General features: G+C 34.3%; 1 protein-coding gene across 1 annotated transcript; it reads right to left on the reverse strand.

Annotated features, from left to right (window-relative positions):
* Positions 1-10,547: 10,547 nt before the first annotated feature.
* On the reverse strand, positions 10,548-23,141 carry LOC123533431 (heat shock 70 kDa protein 12A-like). The gene is made up of 7 exons (XM_045315068.2): positions 22,870-23,141; positions 19,344-19,525; positions 16,124-16,275; positions 15,596-15,727; positions 14,954-15,113; positions 14,401-14,535; positions 10,548-13,424 (listed from the first exon to the last, which is right to left on the reverse strand). The coding sequence occupies exons 2-7, from the start codon at positions 19,483-19,485 to the stop codon at positions 12,493-12,495; spliced, it is 1,653 nt and encodes a 550-aa protein (XP_045171003.2). The 5' UTR covers positions 19,486-19,525; positions 22,870-23,141; the 3' UTR covers positions 10,548-12,492.
* Between the last annotated feature and the right edge of the window lie 364 nt (positions 23,142-23,505).

Here is a 23,505-nt window from a genome sequence, read left to right on the forward strand (position 1 = left end):
TACACAAGGTTTTCCTTTGATTTGACCTAGTGACCTAGATTTTGACCCGAGATGACCCATTTTCGAACTCGGTCTAGATTTCATTAAAGCAATCATTCTGACCAATATTCATGAAGATCAATTGAAAACTACAGCATCTACTGCATACACAATGTTTTTGTTTGATTTGACCTAGTGACCTAGTTTTTGAGCAGAGATGATCCATTTTCGAACTCAGCCTAGATTTCATCAGGGTTATCATTCTGACTAATATTCATGAAGATTTATTGAAAAATACAGCCTCTATCGCATACACAATGTTTTTCTTTGATTTGACCTAGTGACCTAGTTTTTGACCCGAGATGACCCATTTTCAAACTCGACGTAGAATTCATCAAGATTATCATTCTGACCAATATTCATGAAGATTAATTGAAAAATACAGCCTCTATCGCATACACAATGTTTTTATTTGATTTGTCCTAGTGACCTATTTTTTTTACCCGAGATAACCCATTTTCAAACTCAGCCTAGATTTCATCGGAGTTATCATTCTGACCAACATTCATGCAGATTTATTGAAAAATAAGCCTCTATCGCATACACAGGTTTTTTCTTTGATTTGACCTAGTGACCTAGTTTTTTATCCGAGATAACCCATTTTCAAACTCAGCCTAGATTTCATCAGGATTATCATTCTGACCAATATTCATGAAGATTTATTGAAAAATACAGCCTCTATCACATACACAAGGTGTTTCTTTGATTTGACCTAGTGACCTAGTTTTTGACCCGAGATGATCTATTTTCGAACTCGGTCTAGATTTCATTAAGGCAATCATTCTGACTAATATTCATGAAGATCAATTGAAAAATACAGCCTCTATTGCATACACAATGTTTTCTTTGATTTGACCTAGTGACCTAGTTTTTGAGCCGAGATGATCCATTTTCGAACTCGGTCTAGATTTCATCAGGGTTATCATTCTGACTAACATTCATGAAGATTTATTGAAAAATACAGCCTCTATCGCATACACAAGGTTTTTCTTTGATTTGACCTAGTGACCTAGTTTTTGACTCGAGATGAGCCATTTTCAAACTCGATGTAGAATTCATCAAGGTTATCATTCTGACCAATATTCATGCAGATTTATTGAAAAATACAGCCTCTATCGCATACACAAGGTTTTTCTTTGATTTGACCTAGTGACCTAGTTTTTTATCCGAGATAACCCATTTTCGAATTCGTCCTAGATTTCATCAGGGTTATCATTATGACTAATATTCATGAAGATTTATTGAAAAATACAGCCTCTATCGCATACACAAGGTTTTTCTTTGATTTGACCTAGTGACCTACTTTTTGACCCGAGATGACCCATTTTCGAACTCGGTCTAGATTTCATTAATGCAATCATTCTGACTAAAATTCATGAAGATCAATTGAAAAATACAGCCTCTATTCCATACACAATGTTTTTCTTTGATTTGACCTAGTGACCCAGTTTTTGAGCCGAGATGATCCATTTTCGAACTCAGTCTAGATTTCATCAGGGTTATCATTCTGACTAACATTCATGAAGATTAATTGAAAAATACAGCCTCTATCGCATACACAATGTTTTTCTTTGATTTGACCTAGTGACCTAGTTTTTGACCCGAGATGAGCCATTTTCAAACTCGATGTAGAATTCATCAAGGTTATCATTCTGACCAATATTCATGAAGATTAATTGAAAAATACAGCCTCTATCGCAAACACAATGTTTTTCTTTGATTTGACCTAGTGACCTAGTTTTTTACCCGAGATAACCCATTTTCAAACTCATCCTAGATTTGATCAGGGTTATCATTCTGACCAATATTCATGAAGATTTATTGAAAAATACAGCCTCTATCGCATACACAATGTTTTTCTTTGATTTGACCTAGTGACCTAGTTTTTGACCCGAGATGAGCCATTTTCGAATTCGTTCTAGATTTCATCAAGTTTATCATTCTGATCAATATTCATTGAAAAATACAGCCTCTATCGCATACACAAGGTTTTTCTTTGATTTGACCTAGTGACCTAGTTTGTAACCCCAGATAACCCATTTTCAAACTCGACCTAGATTTCATCAAGGTAATTATTCTGATCAAATTTCATGACGATCAGTTGAAAAATACAGCCTCTATCGCATACACAAACTAAATGTTGACAGACAGACTACAGACGACAGACGACAGACGACGGACGCCGGACATCGAGCGATCAGAAAAACTCACCTGAGCATTGCTCATGTGAGCTAAAAACAGCTAATACTTTGGTTAACACAAATGCACAGCCAATGTCAAAATTATATCAATAAAAGATTCTTTGGAATCGTAGAACGCAACCAAGCATCATAATAGCAAATCGGTGTGATTGAGCCTGTTCAAGAGAGGTAATGAAATGTGCACCCCCACCCCCTCCCCCCAACACACACATAAACACCCCGAAGTACTTGTTAAAAAGGAACTCTATTATAGTAACTATAAATGTTCTCCATGATCCAAAACAACCTGCAAATATTGAAAATATTGAATACAAGGACGGGGTGACCTTGTACAGATTGGACAGCCACCACATGTCATTTAAAGACTGATGTTGTGATAAAATCTGTGAAAAGATCCTGTGGAAACAAAAAAAAAAACGCAGCAAAACAATATAACAGCAAGTGATTGATGACCCGTACAACCAACAGTAGAATCAATATTTATTCTATGAAAGTCATTTTGAAAATTTGGCTTTAAAAAGATCTTTAAGACGACTGGACGAGGTTCCAAAAATCTCCATAAAACCTTTTTCAGTTACGGACCCTTTTTGCATTTTTTTTCCGCGTGCAAATATTTTTTAGATTAAAAGCTGACATGTCGTGCTCAACCCAAAATATTTTAATATGTAAGAATGCGCAAAAAGTTGACTCCTCATCAGCAAACTAAAAAGAAGACCCCTGCCTGTGAACACTAGATGTAGATTTATAAAGATCATACTTTCGTTAAGCATGTTTACTTTCATTTTCATTAATTCCCGGGAAGGATGTAGGTCGTCTGACGTCATATTGGGTTGTCAAAAACATACATATTATGCCTTGCGATCGTGGATGAAATGTGCCCGGTGGTCAAAGGATATAAGTTCAACATTATTGGCAAAGTACAGCCAAGGCATCGTGGACTTACCACGGTACTTGAATGGTCTAAATGACAGCATAAATGAGCTAAGCGCAATCAGGGTTAATCTACGAGTTGCAACTTTAAACAAGAAAACAATGGCAGAACACCCATACGATATGAATCGCATGATATTGATTTAAAGAAATCGTCTGACTAGAATTTCAAAGATAAATAATAAATTGAACATCATTCATTACTTGTATTATTTGTAGTTTAAAATATTTAGCGATTTGCCTGATCCCTGAAATTCTTGAGTTCACAATCATTTGAAAATCATTGGTACAGGAATTATTAACGCTAGGCTATTTATTAGGTAAATAGTTCTAACCAGTTCGTCATCTAACGACAGCACCCGTTTCATTGCTCAAGAAATAACAGGCATAGGCACTCCCTTAAGTCATACAACGATATCTTGACAATTGAAATAAAATATCTATGTATGATATATATATTACGAACAAAAAGAACCCGGAACGGGAACAAAATATTATAACAATGAAAGAAAGTGAATATATATAAACATGTATTATTCACATATAAAAATCATTCGCCAACTTTCAAAACTGTCCATACTAGAGAGTTTTAATGTTGTATTTAAGCACTTAAAATGTTCAGTCATAGAAAGAATTGTTCCTGGACTTGCTGCGTATAGTTTAAAACACGGTTGTGATGTAATCCTTTGATAGTTTTGTCCATTACATAGGTTATTGTACCGATACCGTTCTATACACACGATTATTTTACTATACCTGTCCATTATTAACCTGTAACTGTCCATTCTTAAAATAATGGATACTTTAAGAATGGACAGGTACAGGTACAGGTTAATAACGGACAGTATAGTAACAACCTTGTACGTTGAGAGGTGTGAGTACATCAACCTATGAAATTCAAAAGTTTCGAAATATTAACTGCAACGTTTTACAGAACTTATACATAGCTGCAATAAAAAAGACCCTGAAGGCGAACGTATGACTTTAACCCAAATCGCCCCATAAATTATCAGTCAAATGAAAATCAAACAATGTGCCAAAAGGAATTACAGAATGTTAGTTTAAATCTTCAACCGTTAGAAAGTAAAGTCCTCTTTGTGTACTCCTAAATCGCAATAGAAAAGTATCGCAGATATATACCTGTTACGGCATTTTCAGTCGAAAATAGATGAAAATAGGAAACGTAATGTAAAAACAAGAGCTGTCGGAGGACAGCAACGCTCGACTATTCAACAGTCTTGTCAATTGGATGAGTATTGAAGTCGAAAAGAGGGCATAATTTTGTAAAATTGCGAAAAGGGTTATGGAACCCATACAATGCATATATCAGCTCATGACAATGGACAATTGTGCAAGTTCCAATCCATTCCCATTACAGGGTACTGAGATACCAGCTTACATACAAAAATTTAACCAACAACTGCTTAGTCGAAAAAATGCCATAATTTTTTGAAAAATGCAAAATAGAGTTATGAAACATGAGCACTGCATGTCAGATCATCCAGTGAACAAGTGTGTGGCGTTTCAATCAATTTCTGTTAGTAGGTACTGAAATCCAGCTTACATATAAAACCTTAAGAAAAAATTTCGAAAAAGGGGCATAATTTTATACAAAATCAAAATAGAGTTATGGAACCTGTGCAGTGTAAGTCAATTTATCAAAGTGAATAAGTGTGTGAAGTTTCAATCCATTCCCACAAACGGTTATTGAGATACCAGCTTACATACAAAATCTTAACCAAATCGGGACGCCGACGCGGACGCCGACGCATGGATGAAATAAAAAAAGTGGAACAACAAGACATAAACGAAAATGTTTCAGGCTCGGTTTGATTGAGCCTGTTCATGGACGGTAGTGGAAGTGCAAGCTACCGTCCACGCCCTCTAGCCCCGGGTTGAGCAGAACTCAACATTTACACATGTTATTAGTACCAGAATGTAATTTAGAGACATCCGCAGATGTATTCATACGGCGGTGCACATGGAACCTTCAATGATGCACAGAGTGCAATTCCATGAAAAGCGGCGTATAGTCCCCAGATAAAATAATGACTGTGCACTAAACGAGAAAACAATGGACAGAATAAAACAAACTATAGTCCAATAGCTCCACCTATTTTTTGAATAGTCGAGCTAAAAACATAATTTTCCTTTCTTTTTCAAATGCTGCAGACCTATCTTTCTCATGCAGTGTTCGTGTAAAATTGGTTAAAGTTTTACCATAACTGACATTTGTTGCGGTCCTACCCAGAAATGTGCAATTACACCTTTCGACTGCAAAGACAAAAAAAATCTACGTCAAGTACCCTAAAGTTTTACTGCACGTTACGGTATTACCAGAAAATTTGGCCGTAATGATCTTAATTTAACAATACAATTTTCTTGCAATAACGATGTCATTTATTGTAATAGTGAAATATTTTCTCGTAAAAACGAGATACGAGTCATAACGAGTAAAGATCTCATGTGATACGGGTAATTTTCTTCTAATAAAATTGATAGAATATCTCGTAATTACACGATAAGAACGATTGTTTTGTTATAATAACGATATAAAATACATACATACATTTTAGAATGTCTTCACCTGCATGGACCCGACATTTATTAAATGACTTGATTTATATAAAACTGCAAACTCAACACGAACAAAGCGTGTACAACTATTGATACATACATCATACGGCCAAGTTAAATTTTACCTTTTGTAAAGGTACTTCAAATCATTCATAAATATGACAAATCGTGTTCGAAACATTCCTAAGAATCAGCACTGAATATCATTAGTGTTTAAAAAACTTTTAATTGCAATACATATTTATATGCAATCTAATTTAAACTCCATTTGACTTGGTATTTTTATTTAGCACAGAGACACAAATCATTGAATTGTCTTTGCCTCAGGAGAACAATATTAGATACATTATATAATATCACGACAATCTTGATCAGAGTAAAGCCTCATACTACCCACTGGCACCAGAACATGCACCAGAACAGAAAGAAAATGCCTCTGTACATGTTATACTTTACCCCTAGGTATTCTATAAGAACCATGGTCATGAAGGGGAAAATATACTAACCCGTTTCAATCGCGCATTTCATACCTAAAACACGCAGTTTGGTAAATGTGTACTATGGATATCAAACAAGTGTTAATTTATCTCCCATTGTGTACCGGTCACATTTCTTCAATACATCTTATTTTAGAAAAACAACGCGTAGTTTATACTTATTTCAACGTTACACAAAAAAACTTGCTTGAACTTCCCTGGTGAAGTTCCGTTCTAGATTACAAAACCGTTCTGATTGGCTGTTGTGAAATGTATGTCAATCGTCATTTTACTACACGGGTGCGCTAAAATGTGAAAATGCAGCATAAATTTGCAAAATGAATCAAATAAACAGAACAGATGCAGACCAAAGTACGATTTCAAATTAAAGATCATATACAAGATGAATTTCATTCATCATTTCGAGTTTTAGTGTAAAACTGATTTTTTTAAATTCTGCTTTTGTTTGTTTACATTTCGCCAAACATGTGCACACTGCCGTGACCTCTAGACCGGATGTTCGTTAGGGAAGGTCACGCAAGTTTTTTTCTGTAACGTTGACAAAAGCATGAAATATGTTGATAATCTCAGCAATATGGAATATTGAGACAATGTGACTGGTGCACGATGGAAGATAAATTATCGCTTGTTCAATATACTAGGTACATATTCATCGAACTGCGCGTTTAAGTTGAGAAATGTACGATTGAAACGGGTTAGTATTTTTCCCGTTCATGATCATGGTTCTTATAGAATACCTAGGGGTAAAGTATAACATGTACAGAGGCATTTTCTTTCTTTCTGTTCTAGTGCCAGTGATACTACCAATTATGTGAAAGAATGGACAATCTCGGCGCGTTGCGCCTCGATTTGTCCATTCTTTCACATAATGGACAGTTTGTTCGGCTTTTCTCCTTTATATAGGCGACAGCATGACCCGGCATTCTCAATACAACGATACACCATAGGAAAGTTAAACTGTTTTACATCCCGTAACAATGATGTAAATTTATAAATTCAAATTCTCCAAATTTAATTATTTAAATATCTTTGCTTGATTAGTGCCTGTTCGGTTAATGACAAGATTCCAAATTTAGTTTTATTGTAGTGTCCAACTTTATTAGACTTAAACGTTCCTTAAGAGTTCCGAACACGTTAATTGTATTTTTTTTTCAGCCAACATTGTATAGTTTCCTGAGAAACTTTCGGGGAAAATTGGATGTGTTATATCTGATCATTGTTTATTCTGATGTTATTGTAAATTTTGACTTTATAGCCTATTCTACCTTTAATATTAAATATATCGATAAATAGCTAGATAACTCTTGCTATTACCACATGCACAAAGTGCATGTTATTTTTCTGAGTGCTCAAACTAATTTAAAACGAGTTTCTCAATAACAACATAAAAGCGAGCTCTCTCATATTGAAAGTTTGTTAGTTTAACTTATATATTCAAGATGAAAATATTTATGCCTAACAAGGGCGTAGTAAAACGTTAAAATGGGACATGTTCAAAAAATAGTGTCATTTCAATACACATAGGAGTATAGAAAGTTTTCAATAATTCATTATAGTTTTAAATTTTTTTAAAAATTGGCCGTTTACACATGCCAAAATTGAGTATCCAATTTAATGACCATTTTACGAGTCGCAATCAATTTAAGTAAACCAATGTAAATATGACTGAGAGTATATAACTTACACGTAATTTTCAACAAAATATGTCAAATTCTATCATGTGTGTAGTAAATTGATACTGGCAAAATGTACAATTTATTTCACAATATTTTTTTGGATATATTTCCTTTTAAGTTGTTGAGTGTTACATTTCAGTGCACTCAAGAATTAGGTAATACACAACATTTAAAATTTTCTGTCGTTTTAATTTAACATAGTGATTCAAACAAGCAATGACTTCCCTGGTACTGTAGATTTGGTGATACGACGGTGTTATTGTAGCTTATATTCACGGATAACGCCACTTGCGAACTCAAAATATTCGTTTTTTATTATATACCTATATAAATTCTGTAAAAACATGGCTTGTATTTCACAATTAAATATGTACAGGTAGAAAGAATCCGTATTGTACCTTTTAAATTCCGTATTTTAACTTCCGTATTGTATGCTGCCGGACTACTTTCATTAATATGCATGACCTGACACAGTTCCATAAATAGTGCACATAAAAACTTTACTTATAGTTCCATTTTAATATCGATAAACACTGAAGATTTCGTTCAATAACAAAACAACAAACAAAAAGGTAGAAGTATATAATTAAAAGGGTCATTATATCAGTAGCTAGATCTGGGACTTTGTATTCGGCTCTCGTGGATTTTGCAAGGCCGGATTACACACGGCGCTTGCGTGCCTCGTGAGATCCGATCTCGCAAAAGTCCACTCGAGCCGAATACAAAGTCCCAGATCGAGCTACTGTTATAATAACCCTATTATATTAATCTTCAACAAGTCTTTTTGGTCAATTGGTGGGTACTATTTATCCTAGGGAGCTTCAGTTAATTAAAACTAACAATTCGGATACTGATGCTTCTTTTTTTAGATTAACTGTACATCTCTCTATTTATGCCAATATTATACATACTAAAATTTATGACAAGAGGGATGTTTTTAATTTTAGTATTGTAAATTTTCCCCTTTTGGATGGAGATGTACCTCAGGCTACATCTTATTGGGTATATATTTCTCAATTAATTCGGTTTGCCAGAGCGTGTAGTCATGTCAAGGATTTAAATAAACGTAATCAATACATTACAAGTAAACTTCTTCAGCAAGGCTACCGTTATTACAAATTGCATAAATGTTTTGCTAAATTTTACTATTGTAATTCTGATTTGGTTTTAAAATTCACTAGTAATTTAAAGACACTTCTGCGACTTTTAGCCGCCTGCTGGCGGCAACTGATTCAATCTTTGCGGCCAGTGCAGACAAAGATCAGCCTTCACATTCGTTCATGCTGATATTAGACTGCACTGTTCGCTATTTAGTCAGTTAATTTTCAGTAAACACCCCTTCGAATAATAAATGCTTCTGCCCAAATTGGATATAATAGACCAGTCAATGAGGCTGTTAACCAGAAATCGCTAGCCACGCGAAACTTACCCTATCTACAGTAGCTGTTGCTATAGTGTGCACATGATTTCCTATGTAAGGAAAAGAAGGACCGTCAGCTGCTGGACGTCTCTTTAAAACATTTATTGCTTAAGTTTTTATAAAATTGCATTTTCCAAACTTTTGGATACCATTCAGTTGTTCTATAATAAAATTCTTCGAGTATTTTATAGTTCTGTCTACTGTGTATGGATATATAATGTATTATCCACATTTTTTGCAACTGATTTTATACTTATATTAGGAGGTAATGTTGAGATTAACCCAGAACCCGGAAATATCAGTATCACTTAATTGAGCTCGAACCTATCATTGTTGTAGAACAATATTTGTGTTTTATATGTACAAAGAAAATGAAATCGAACCACCGCACATTAATTTGTTTATATTATTAACAAGAAATATCTTTAAAAATGATGGTCGGCGAATTGTAATAAGGAAAGAAGTTTATGAATTTTTCATCTAACATTCATCTTTCATCTAACATTTTTCAAATTGCAAAACTAAACACCGCACTTTAACAATTTAAATGGTTCTCTTTTAATTTTTTGCAAAGGTTTCGTAGGGTTGCAATTTTGTTTCGTTTATCCTTAGACGAATAATTACAGCAGTAGTTTGATGAAGATTCATGAAGCGGTTCATGAGAAGAGGTCATTAAACGTGTTTATATTTTTAGCTAAATTGGTCCCTATCCCCATTTGTAACAAAATAGCAGGAGACCTTACGATATTGTTACACATCGAGTTTGATAAAAATCCATTACATTTTAGTGGTTAATGCGAAGAAAAGCATATCTACTTTTAGCTATAGTGGTCCCTAATAGGGCCCAAGTTCCTATATAAATAAATTTGGAAGAGGAGCTTATAATGATGCTCCAGACCAAGTATGACAAAGATCCACCAAGCTGTTCATGAGACGCTGTATAAAGGCATTTTTAGTTTTAGCTCTAGCAGCCCCTAAAAGGGGTCAAATGTCCCAGCTGAACAAAGTTGGCTGCGGGCCTAATAAAGATGCTACAAATCAAGTTTGATTAGAATACATGAGAAAAAATCAATTAAAGGATTTTTTATTTATTATTTTTATTTATTTCTAAAACAGGCCAACTGATCCCGCTTTAACAAATAACATATTCGCTATTCATGAATCTTTGGACAATGACGTCACACCTATAAAAAAGTGAAGGTCAAGCAAAACATACAATTTTAATTATTTCAATATTTCTGTTTCATAAGCAAAGTTTGACCGTAGTCATATCACATAGATAAACTGTATGCAGCGTACCTTTATTTCAGTGTAATGAGATTCTGTCATTATATAGCATATATATAATAAAACAGATTTCAACTGAGTTCAATATTTGCATACCATACTAAAGAAAAATATTCATATATAATAAATCAGTTAAATAATTTATAACAAATATATCAAAGCAAACAAGTACTCATTTTAATATGCAATCTGAATAAGTCACAAAAGCAAGAAACATTGTCATATACAGACGACAATTGTAACAAGGAAAATCTTTTAAAAAGCACTTCTCTACATAAAAGACTCTTATCACACCCTTATTCATGTGATACGCAGACCGTATTCAGCTCTTTCTTTAATTTGATATATGTTGGTATTTGAACAGGTTTTTATCATATTTATTAAACTTACTTATCATTTTGAGATATATCAATATTCTTGCTAAATATACTGAGCCAAAGTTAGCTTTAAAACTGTGAACAGCGTCGTTTAGGATAAACGCTTTGTCTACATTTCACTCAGCGTAGCACAATCAACAGAGTGAAAGAAATTGACACTCTCGTCCAATCAGGCAGAGTGTTACACAAATCTTCCATTTTGATAAATTATCTATAATGCGTTATCAAGTAGTTTGATTTGCAAACTGAAGTCACGTGGCATAGGTAACGAAAACGAATTTAGACGGCGTCGCCGAAAAATGAAGCCATAAAACGTTTCCGAGTCCAGATAACAAGGGTAATTTGATAAGGCAAGGGAAGTAGCACCCTGCGATACAGACAAATTTTAAACTCGATTTACCTCCCGTATAGCAAGGAAACCGTTCAAAGGGATCTATCTACACACTCCTCTGCTGCATGTATGAACGACAGTTTTATCCCTTTGATGGTATAGAACTTTGAAATGAGCTCCCCCAACAAACCGCATCTACAAAGGTAGTACGCGTAAATAAAACAATACAAATGAGTAATAAATAGAATAGTATTTTCTGTTTACATTGCTAAAACAGAAAGTTTGTTCAAGCGTTCTTCTCAAGTATTATATTTCAGAAAAGGCGCAATGAATTAGCTCTTAAGCTATAAAATGATTTAAAGGTATTAACATTACATATATGGGAACATTGCCTCAGAACCGACTTTGGAACTATTATAACACTTTCATGATTAAAGAGCCACCACAGAAGAATTATGTTATGTTGTGTTTCAGTTATGGTACTCGTATCACTGTATTTAGTATATTTAGTTCAGTTTAAACCACATCTTGTTTCTTCTGTATAATATATATTTACGCTGTGGTTTTCAAAAACTATGCAATATACTGAAAAAAAGAATCACTGAATAAAATAAAGCTAAACGAATAAACAGGTAAAGTTGTGAGAATACAAGCAGGAAGGGCCTCGAATTGTCAACCTGCCATTTGGTGGTATAGCTGTAATATAGCTATAATATTAAAATGATTTTCGCGAAGTTCATACAAGAAAATGGTAGTTAATTTCTTTTGTGGCGGATCTTTAACATGTCCGTCGTCTTTCATTAAAATTAAAGAGCTAAATAGTATCTATATAATATTGATGTGAATATATTGTCTTTAGAAGATGACTGTACATGTTGTATCCAATAGGATGATGTCTAATAACCAGCGGAAGTTTGTTGCAACTTGTACTTACGAACATATTTCATGCAAAACAGGTTGTTACAAAATTACCAAAACTGAAAGTTTCACTTGCTGATTAAATTTAGATGTTTTAAAGAATGTTATATTCAACATCTTAATAGTATTCATAATAGGTATATTATTAGCTATTTTAATGTTTTACCTTTGTAAACGACTGATCCGGTTACTAGTTTTAAAAAGTTCACGAATATTTATTTTCAATATCACTTTGTATTTCATCCAAGGAAATTGACTGATTCATGAGTCACGTAGCCTGTTGCCTTGTCTTCAACTTTCACAACTATTTCTGTCCCGCCAAATATAAAACTCGTACCAAACTTATGATTTCTTCCCAAACTTGTATCGGAAATAGGAATCGTCAACTCTCCAATAAGGCTGCATCCTTCTTCGGTAATAAAATGCGGATGTGCTGTAGATGATGAATATATCTTGAAACCAATCTCTGTTTGGTCGTCAGATACGGGACTATAACTCTGTTCCGGCTGTTCTTCATTGAGTTTGACAGACTTGCCAGAACGTGCATGGATGCTAAAAATATCGTAACATCGCAGGTCTCCATTTCCATCCCTTTCGACTCTTCCTTTAGGATGTTCGCATGTTTCGTCGTACTTATGGGTTGTACCTGTTCCGTATGTATACTTGCAGACCCTTTCGGTGATTGCTGTAGGTTCATGACCAAAGATGACAGCTCCTTTCAACACTGCTAAGCCAGCATCATCAGGAACAATTACTCTTAGATTTCGAAATTTTGCCTGCACGCTCTCTTGTAACATTGGTGATGCAGAGAATCCACCGACCATTAGAATAGCAGCACAACCATGGACTGAAGGCTCCTTCAGTAGGGTGGCAATATGACTGATTATGTTTCGGACAGTTGGCCTGAAGAACTCTCTGACTACATCAGCATCTACCCTCAACTTATCGCTCAAGACTTTCACTTTGCTGCCAAAACGTGACTGTAAGATTAAGCTTTTCAAATCACTGCTTCTCATTTCACTGCATAGTGTTGAAAGACTAGCAGGCATACGGATCGTAACCTTTTCTTGTTTGGTCGGAGAAATTTGTCGTTTCTTTATTTCAAAATCTCGGAAGACTTCAATGTAGTCATCCATATGTTTGTTCTTGAATTTCATGATGACTTCAGAGCCTGAAAAACAAGATATTTCAGTTCGAGTAGAGTTATTCTATATTGTATTGATACTTGCATTCAAATATAAGTCTGCAATAACGATTTTTGTCTTTTTGACGAAAATATAATGGCAGTGAATATGTTGAAATATAGATCTTTATAGTACATATTTACTCTTTGTCGGTTTTTATTATATTTTTTGAAAATTACACAGGGGAAGGAAAGAATATGGACATCAGCAATATATATTGTGATTTGGAGAATGATGACAGAGGATAATAAGAGACAAATTACTTTCCAGTCGAGCCAGCTGTTTCAGATTTTCAAGGTTTTCCATTTAGCCATATAGGTAAAAATAGTCCCGTCACTGGGCGGCTATGGGTTTCTAACGAAACCGAATAATTTAGAGGAATTTGGTAGAGGTTCCCCTAAAGAACACCGTTTCTGTGAAATTATTTATAAATCGGGCTAGCAGGGTTTATAAAGTTTTCAATAAGGTCATACAGGGAAAACTAGCCTTGCCACCCGGCAGCATTGTTTTTGGCCTAAAAGAAATATTTGAAGAAATCGAGTAGAATGTCACCCACGGAATATTGCTGTCAAATTATTTTCAAATCGAGCCAGCAATTATTGAGATGAAAACTTTATAAGTTTTCCATGTAGCCATATAGGGAAAACTAGCCCCGCTCACTAGCGACCATGTTTTTCAACGGAATAGAATGATCTTAAGGAATTTGACAGAGGATCATGCAAGAAACATATCTTTTAAATTAATTCAAAATCGAGCCAGCGGTTTCTGACGAGAATTTTTTATTTTTTGGTAATTGGCACATTGGTTTAGGAGGAGATGTTCTTAAAGTTTAAAGAAATTGAGAATGACAGAACGACGGATGACGTACGAACGGTGGGCGGACGTACGACGAACATCTAACGATCCTAAAAGTTCACCATGAGCATTTCGTTCTCACGTGAGCTAAAAACATAATGTGCCTACCGACAATGCTTGTGAGAAACGCCTCATAAGCTTGGTCTACTTTAGTTCCACCCCAAGCTCCTCCGCTTGCTTTGTGAAGTTCCTTAAGCTCACCGCTTGTAGTGACTTCATGAACAGTGATGTCAATAGTTCCGCCTTGAATGTAACATAATAACAAAGGAATACAGTAAACGAATTCGTGCATTTAAATGAAACAAGTCCTCAGGATTCTACAAAAGGTTCTTGTTAGCATATATCCATATCTAGCAATTAACTTTATTTTAACATATTCTAGGTATGTAGTCATTTAAATTGTATGTACACGGCCGATTTTGATGGAGTTGGTAGAAATGATATTATCAAGCATATCTTCAAAAGTGAATTTTACTATCACCAGAAATTTTAGAAACCATATCTTCCTTAAACAAAATGTATGGTAAATATTTTCACGTATTTAATAGTACAAAAGGAAAAGATATGTATAACACTAGCGTTTTTCATGCTTGGACATCTAGTTACATTTCTGTAAAATATGTATCTTTTCTGTAAAAAATATTTCATCTGCATGTTTTACCTCCTGCATCAAGCACCAAGTACTTTGTTCCGGACGAAAACTGAGCCAGCAATGATTTTTCTCCTACAGTCGATGACTTCGATACTGGAAGATGGCGACAGTAAATAGAAGCGACTTCCGGTTCAAGGCATATGGTCAGGTTCTTCGCTGGTATTCCAGCCTAGTTTAAATACATAAGTTTTGCTTGCTGATTAAAAAGTGAATACCATCAAGACTGAGTTGCTGAAAACTATATCCACTGTTAAAGCTGTCTTTATGCTAAGTTTTGAAATATCATCTACCAAAATTACATCACTAAATTAGGTTAAAATGGTACTGTTTGTAAAACACATAATGTTTGTTGTAATATGTACTATTCGGTATTTTCATCAATACATTGTGCCTGGATGAATAAAATTATTCACTGGACAGCTAATACACTGTATGAAATCTGAACAATTCGTTAAAAATGGCGACCATAAATAGAAACGATGTCTGCTTAAGTGTTCATGTAACATGATGAAATTGTACTGATTGTTTTTAAGTTGAATGTCATCATCAATGTTTAGGTAACTGATACATTTGTATGTTTGACCAATTATCATTGTGTAACAAAGTTTTAATTCCATTTCATACAGTAAAGTTCTGCTAAAAGTTACATACATTCTGAGCTGCCTCTCGCATGAACTGCTTAGCCGCATCATTCCATATTGCTGGGACGGTAAGAACCCAGTGAATGTCGGAGACACCAAACCCAGTGTCGACTTGTTTGCCCAAAGTTTCAAGAACATCTTTTTTTCAGATAATCAATAGACAGTGTGAAAACCGTCATAGCTGGAAGCTTCTTTTCACTTTCGTCTTCAAGTGTAGCATTTCTTTCCATGCCCTTGCCAATGGGTAAAAGAAAAGTTGATTAAGTGTTGTCATATTTCCTGGGCATTTCGGGTCAGAGTCCATTTAATGCATTTGTAAAACTTAAGCTTGTGCTAGGGAGTTGAGGGGTGTTGCGCATCTAATACCGCTCATGAACAGACTCAATTCAACTGCTATTATAAGGCTTGGTTGATGTCTGTGTTCCAACTGATCTTCTTATAAAGTTTATTAAATGAATTACATCTTGTACATGTATTGAAACATTCAGCATTTATAAAACAAAATATCGAACATTAATGTTTTTAAAATAATATATACCTTGTCTTTAAAAAGCATCATTTTAAATCTTTTATAGAAGAACCATTGATCTTGATCGTTTTCTTCAGCCTTTTCGGCATATTTACTTTCGGCATCATAGTCAAAAGAGTCTGTTGTTTTTCCATCGGGTTTGATCAAAATGCATGTTGGACCTGGAAACCAATAGCAAATCAATGGGTTTTGACGTATTGCGTTTAGTACAATATGATCTTTACATATGACTTTAAGATAAAGTTCGATTAAGAAATTTTCAAAAGGGACGTATAATACTTAAATGAAGGAAACGCAGTTGAACTGTACATATTTTTGATAGACACTGCATTTAACCAACTAATTTTCAAAGTGCTTATTTTCACAGCGGGTCACCCAAATTAGAAAATATATAACTATTTAAATAAAACCCAGGTGTAATATGTTTTGTTGTAAACCACTGAAGTCCTTTATAAGAACGTACAAACATACAACTCTAATGGAAATTTCACCAATTCTTTTTTGTTCTAAATTTAACATAATGAATGCAATTAGTTATATACCCATGAATTATTATACGTCAGAAATATCAGCATTTTAGTTAGAACAAAATTCATCGTTCAGTGATCTTACATTTTGTGCAGATTTATATCTGGATTATAGGACAAAAATATTTTATTATACATCATATAAATGCCCAAATGGAAATTTTCCATTAGTTTAACTTGAATAATAATTTTATATCATAATCGTAAGTGATTTCATATCTCCTGCGCAAATCCATTATATTCTTTTCCGTGTATGTGATATTATCAATACTTTTATATCACAAGAGCATCAACGGTTTATTTTTGTTTGGTTTTCTGCGCAAGTGATATTATTTTTCATATCTCCCGTTGGGTGATATTATACTTTTGCACTGATTAAAAGACTGTAAAAGATCAATTTTGACGAGGCGCTTATAGATATCATAGGATTAAATTATTTTTTCTGGTGTTCATGCATGTGTGCGAACCCTGTCGATTTTTTAAACAATAACTAGCTCGCCGTGCCAAACATTTAAAAAACAAGCTTTTAACAAATTTGGAATGTTGCTGCTGTCGATTTTGTACGCGCATAAAACGTCTCGGCTAAACCAGTCGTAATGTTTGAAAAAACGTCTGAGTCTGACAGATATTTTGTAAAGTCTTCTACAGTATTTATTTTATAGGGTGTTAATAATATCCTTTTTACTAATTATTTCAATAAATCATTTAAGTCATTATGCTGTTATTCCAGTAAATGTTTAGACTTTTATAAATAACGTTTTTATTGATATTGCATTCTTGAGAATTTTTGTCCCTTGAAATATGAACATAGACCTTGGTTGACGCCTCGGTCGAAATTCATAAATCTCCAGGTGATCATTTTTCTTATCACCATCTTTATATAATATGGAACGTTTGATAACCTTTCAAACTATCAAGTATGCAAACATTTCATGCCATTAAACTTTATCTTGATTGTATTTTATCTGTGAAACCTCAAACCCTCTTTAAAAGTTGGTTTTCAAATACAAATCTCGGTTCAATTTTCATTAGTTACACGCAACAGAGTTACGCTATGAAGAAACTCATGTACCATTCAAAAGTAGACGTTAAACATGTATATATGGTAGCTGTTTTCAGCCATGTCGTGTTGGTGGAAACACGACAATACGAAAACACAAAAAAAAGTAGAAAAAGTGGAAACTTCACAGGTCGCTCAACACGACAAAAACGAAAATGTTGCAGGCTACAAAACATCGACAAATTCCACACGAAACACGACGTTTAGAGAACACCGACAGGATATATTTATCTATCTAGTTGTCGTGATGGCGGGTATGAATATGTCGTGTTGGTGCCCTTTATTTGTCATGCTTTCGTGTTGTCGTGACTTCGCTCCGTGGACACGAAAACATGGCAAATACCTTTTTGTCGAGTACTAGTTTTCGCCCAGCTAACATGATAAAACGGTAAATACCACTTTTGTCCGTGTTTTCTGATTTGTCGAGTTTTTGATTTTTCGTTTTGATGTCTTCCACGAGGCATGCGCACAATCATTACACAAGACGCGCAAAAAGATCTGGACTGATAATAGTCAGTATAGTAAGAAAATTGTCCCCCCTAGCGCTCACATTTTAGTAATTGGCGGATAATTCGAGTATACGGTGATAATGATAAAAAAATATCTCCCGTTACAGCTCTTCTTTTTCTAGAACAAAAGATATAATTCGCCAGTTCTGCGGGCTGTTCAAAATGTATCAACCACCTTTTAGTTTTGAAAACCTTATTTTCAAAACGTGAACATATAACATATCTATCATCATGATCGGGGATTTTTTTTTTTTTTTGGATTTAACGTCGCACCGGCACAGCGACTTTCCAGCTTTAATGGTGGAGGAAGACCTCAGGTGCCCCTCCGTGCATTATTTCATCACGAGCGGGCACCTGGGTAGAACCACCGTAAGCCAGCTGGATGGCTTCCTTACATGAAGAATTCAACGCCCCGAGTGAGGCTCGAACCCACACCGATGAGGGGCAAGTGATTTGAAGTCAGCGACCTTAACCACTCGGCCACGAAGGCCCCCGGGGATTTTTATCTAAATATTTTTGTAATAAGACATATATACACATCATCTTAGTACTCCTGCTAGGTTTGTACGACTATGTGATAATGCAAAATATTGTTTAATGAAGGAGGTAAAACAATTATTTTGAACTAATTTGCTAGGCATTTACTGATTTTAGTTGCGCGCATGACTTAATGAAAGACGCCTAAACAAAACAAGAAAATTCGACAAAAAAGTATTTATCATGTTTGTGTTTTCGTGTCGGCGGGACGAAAACACGAACATTCGACAAATAAAGAGTTTGTCGTGTTTTGGGGTTTTCGTGTCCGCGGGGCGAAGTCAAACAAAGGGAGCCCATGTATTGTCGTGTTTTTGCCCCGCCAAAACGAAAAAAGCGGAAACTCGCCAAATAAGGATTTTTCGAGTTTTTGTGTTTTCGTGTTTCGCCTCACCATAACGCCAGTATGACATGGCAGAAATCAGCCACCATATGTGTGTAGACAAGAAGAGATTGAATTAGACAGGACATTGTGGACAGAACAATGAATTTATTCGAAATTATCAAAAGGTAATAAATACAATTTGAATACTAAACCTAAATAGTTTGTGCATAATAAACAAGGTAACACCTCTTTTGCCCCAAAGACCATAATTTACCTTTTTGCGAGACGAGTGTTCCTCCTTGCCAGTTCTTCGAAGACACTTTGATAGGATCCCTCTCATATTCATGTCTAAATGAAAACGCCCATCCCGAGTAAGTTGTTCCAAAATCAATGGCTACAACAACCAACGAGTCCATTTCTTCTATTGTAGAATATGACTCCTCAAGCAAAATCAAACTAAAACAAGATAGACATATGTATATGCATTCTGGTTTTAAATTTTATAACTTTTAGAGTCACTCAGAAGTTTATCAAGGCATTGTTAATCTAGAGATGTCCAAAGTGTTGTTTCACAAACAACATATATTATGTCGACCTATACACACGGTTCTGACATCTGGCCCCTTTTCCTTTTTTTAAGTAGACAGTCCTAATAAAGCGGAACTGATTCGGTAGCGTTCATTGTTACATGTTAGTTGACATATAGTGAAATAATAATAAACTTTCTTGATACTATTAATAAAGCTATAAAAGAATCATGTCATAAAAAATCACTTATGGAAATATTAAAGGAATAACGGTTAAAACGTAATATTTATACAACATATCCTGTAGGGATAATACACGTTTTTTTGTGTATTAACGTCTGCAGAAGCCCGCGGGATTGTTTGTGACCGAGACCGAAGGTCGAGGTCACAAACATATCCCAAGGGCTTCTGCAGATGTTAATACACAAAACAAACGTGTATTGTCGCTATTCTTGCATAAAAATATATTTCACGACGATTTATGTATTGTTTTCATACGTGATGACTTGACGATTCCGGTACATTTTTTATTTACCATTCCAGTTGTTCTTGGAAACGGTAAACATGTTTTAAATATCCGTATCCAGGGCCCGGAAATAAACAACACTATCAAAAGCACCTCCTGAAGGTTTTTAAGCGATTTTTTTATCTCTCATTATTACAAACATAAAATTACCAATAACTGTTCATATCATTTCACAATTTGGTGGACTCGATCACAATTTCAAGGAAATAACTTTGCATTCGACACGCAGTTTGGAGTACGAATAAGTACGAATGTAGTGTCAAGTTTCCAAGCTGTTTATATAAATTCTTCGAGAAATTAGATAAAAACATACCGACTGATACTTACCAAAATCATAAATATAATACCTTAAAACGAACAACAGCACAAGTTACACGCGATACTTATTTATTCACAGTTATTTACAATAACTGAACAGACGCTTTGTAAAGGGAGTGAACTCTAAGAGAAGCTAGGGCGTACATTGATGGGGGCAGTACGTTTGGGGTTGGAAACAGATACAGCTAAACATACTATGGATTACATTGTATCTATAATACTACAAGATGAGGTTGTTAAGGAAGAAACAAGACGCAGATGCCAAATATCAGTGTGCGTAAAAATACATACATATATCCCTGGCAAAGCATTTCAAAAATAAAAATCGGGTATTAACAGCACGTGAATTGCCTTGTTTGCACACGATTTTTCTCCCGTTAATACATGGGCGGATCCAGCGAAAAAAGTAGTTTTCATGCAAGAATTGATAATAACTTCGTCAATATAGACTTCGTAATTCTAAATTCGTCAATGAGGCGGTTAGAATAATGTCGCTATTTGCAGATGTAATGAAATGTGTTATCCCTGACAGTTATTGTGAATTGTTTTCAATACGTCATAGAACGCTAAGAATGTTGACATATTTCATTGATGTCGTCTATAAAATACTTCTTATCGTCGCTAGCAAACAATGTTTTATGTATTTAACAGGACTGGAATATTGATTAGAAACAAAAGTCAATGCAAATGTTACAAATTCAAGATTAGCGAATGATACTTACTGCGCACAAAATACAAAGGGGTCGCACTGCAATACTGATTAAGTATATTTTTATGCATCTTATTTACGTCAACAGTATTTCAAATTGTTCATCTACGTTGCATTATACGAACACACATTTTCAAAGAAATTTTTCTCAATACCAGTGTTTTGATCCATTCAGTATAATGGTGAATTATAATGTAATTTATTTTAGCTCATTTGGTTAGTTACATTATTTCTAAAGCTTGTTTTGAAAAAATACATGAGTGTGCTATAATGACAAAAACATTATAAACTACCTTCTGTGTTCTGTTTTATATACTTTAAAATACTATCTATTATAGTTATAATAATAAAAGCATAAATCTCTACCAACTGAAAATTTATCCACCCGCATGCGTCATTTAACTTGATTGATTCGAAAAAAATCCTGAAACCGTGAAAAATTCAACAAAACCAAAACTACGATTATCTTCCTGTTTATACTATTACATAGTTTGAGTATTAAACTGATAACAATAGCACTTAATTTATTTTAGACCTACCTTAATCTTACCATTTTGTACTTCATCATATCTGACATATAATTTTGTCGGTGTTAAGAAAAAAACGCCAAAAAAATCCAAAACCAAGATCTTCTCTCTTATCATGTAATACTAATTCATATCAATTTCTTATATCAATTTCTTATATCATTCACAGATTAATAGTTTGTGATATTGATCAGTCTATATATCACTCAAAATTTGCCTGGATAAATCAAACAGTTACCGTTCAACATTTATGTGTAAAATTACTTCTACGGAAAGTAAAGCTTCTTTTTATTTTGATCTATCTATTTGCCCGAAAGAATTATTTTTTGGCCTACTCACAAAGAAATATGAGGCCTATTTTCTGCGGTTAAATTATGTACAGTTTATATAGCAAAACATATGGACCGAATAATTATATGAGAATCCATAAAAGAGAAGGATATTATTAAACGTAAATATAAATGTGCAAACTACCTCTTTTCCTTTTAAAAATGTTGATTATCTGGCATACCATTCCAGAGTTTAGAATTTGATATTATGTTTTATTTATGCAAATGAATGGAACAAAAATATCTCAGACAATTTATATTTAGCATCCTCAACATAGAGCATTTTGCTTTTTGTTAGGTTATAAGTCACACCGACACAGTGTACGTCTGCATGCTTCCCATCTTTTCATATGGAGGAAGATCCTTCGAAACACTTCTGGGTATTAGTTAAGGTATGGGAAGGCATCTTGGTAGAACCACCGATCGTTCGTGAGCGTAAAACTTCCTCACAGGAAAATGTTTACATCCTTTGCGTGGGCAATTGATTTAAAATCAACAATCTTAACTTCTCGATCATGACTAATTTAAAATATTAACATAAGGATCATATATTGTCACTAGCCAAATGTAACAATTATGCTTAAATGATCGAATATATTCATACCTGTGATATAAAGCCTGACAGTTTTATGCGACTATCACAATCATTGATAACAAAAGGCAGATGTCGTTGCCTGCAGATGAGACTCTAACACTATTTGCCTATAGTGTTTCTTTCGACAAATATTGCTGTGATATCAGCAGTTTGTTTAATTTTACTTATGTGGTCAACATATTGTTATTTTTAAGAGAAATTCTTTCGCAAAGAATTAATTATTATTTATTGTTACAGAAAATATTTAATATATTAAATTGTCTACTCACCCAAGAGGATCAGCCCTAGCCAATACTAATAACTTATCTAATTAAACGCGCATGCGCAATTTGACAAAACGGCAATATTTTGACTGACACATTTCTTGGAAGCCAAACTAAAATTTACTTCCTTTACATGCATTGCTTTGTTTACTTAGCAATGATAAAACTTCAAAAAGTATAAATTAGATCAACATACCATACTGAGATAATTTATCATCGCCGTATTATACTTCAAGGTTATGTTCTTTTGTTGTAATTATAACTTATCTGACACTACTCTCGATAATAATCTCTTTCTGCCTCTACTGCCTTCCACGTAACTCTTTAATTTAGTCTTAGACAGTTTTGTTTCATTAACGTGGTACTAACTGGTACGGAGGTATTTTTCCTCAGCTGACTGATAAGTTGTGGTCGACTTATAAATTCAGACGATCATCGAACGGGCACGGGTACGATTTTTATTCTTTTTTAACGTCTTTGATGCGAAAATTAAGAACATACACGTTGCACACAATGTAGGCGAGCAAATTCAAAACGTTCTTGATAAGAAAGAATTACATATAGTGCGCAACTCGATTAAATTTAGCAGTCGCGTTATTCTTCTTATCATTATTAAGTTTAGAACTTTTAGCTACTTAAGGG

This window comes from Mercenaria mercenaria, chromosome 12 (genome assembly GCF_021730395.1).
Source record: "Mercenaria mercenaria strain notata chromosome 12, MADL_Memer_1, whole genome shotgun sequence".
Lineage (NCBI taxonomy): Eukaryota > Metazoa > Mollusca > Bivalvia > Venerida > Veneridae > Mercenaria > Mercenaria mercenaria.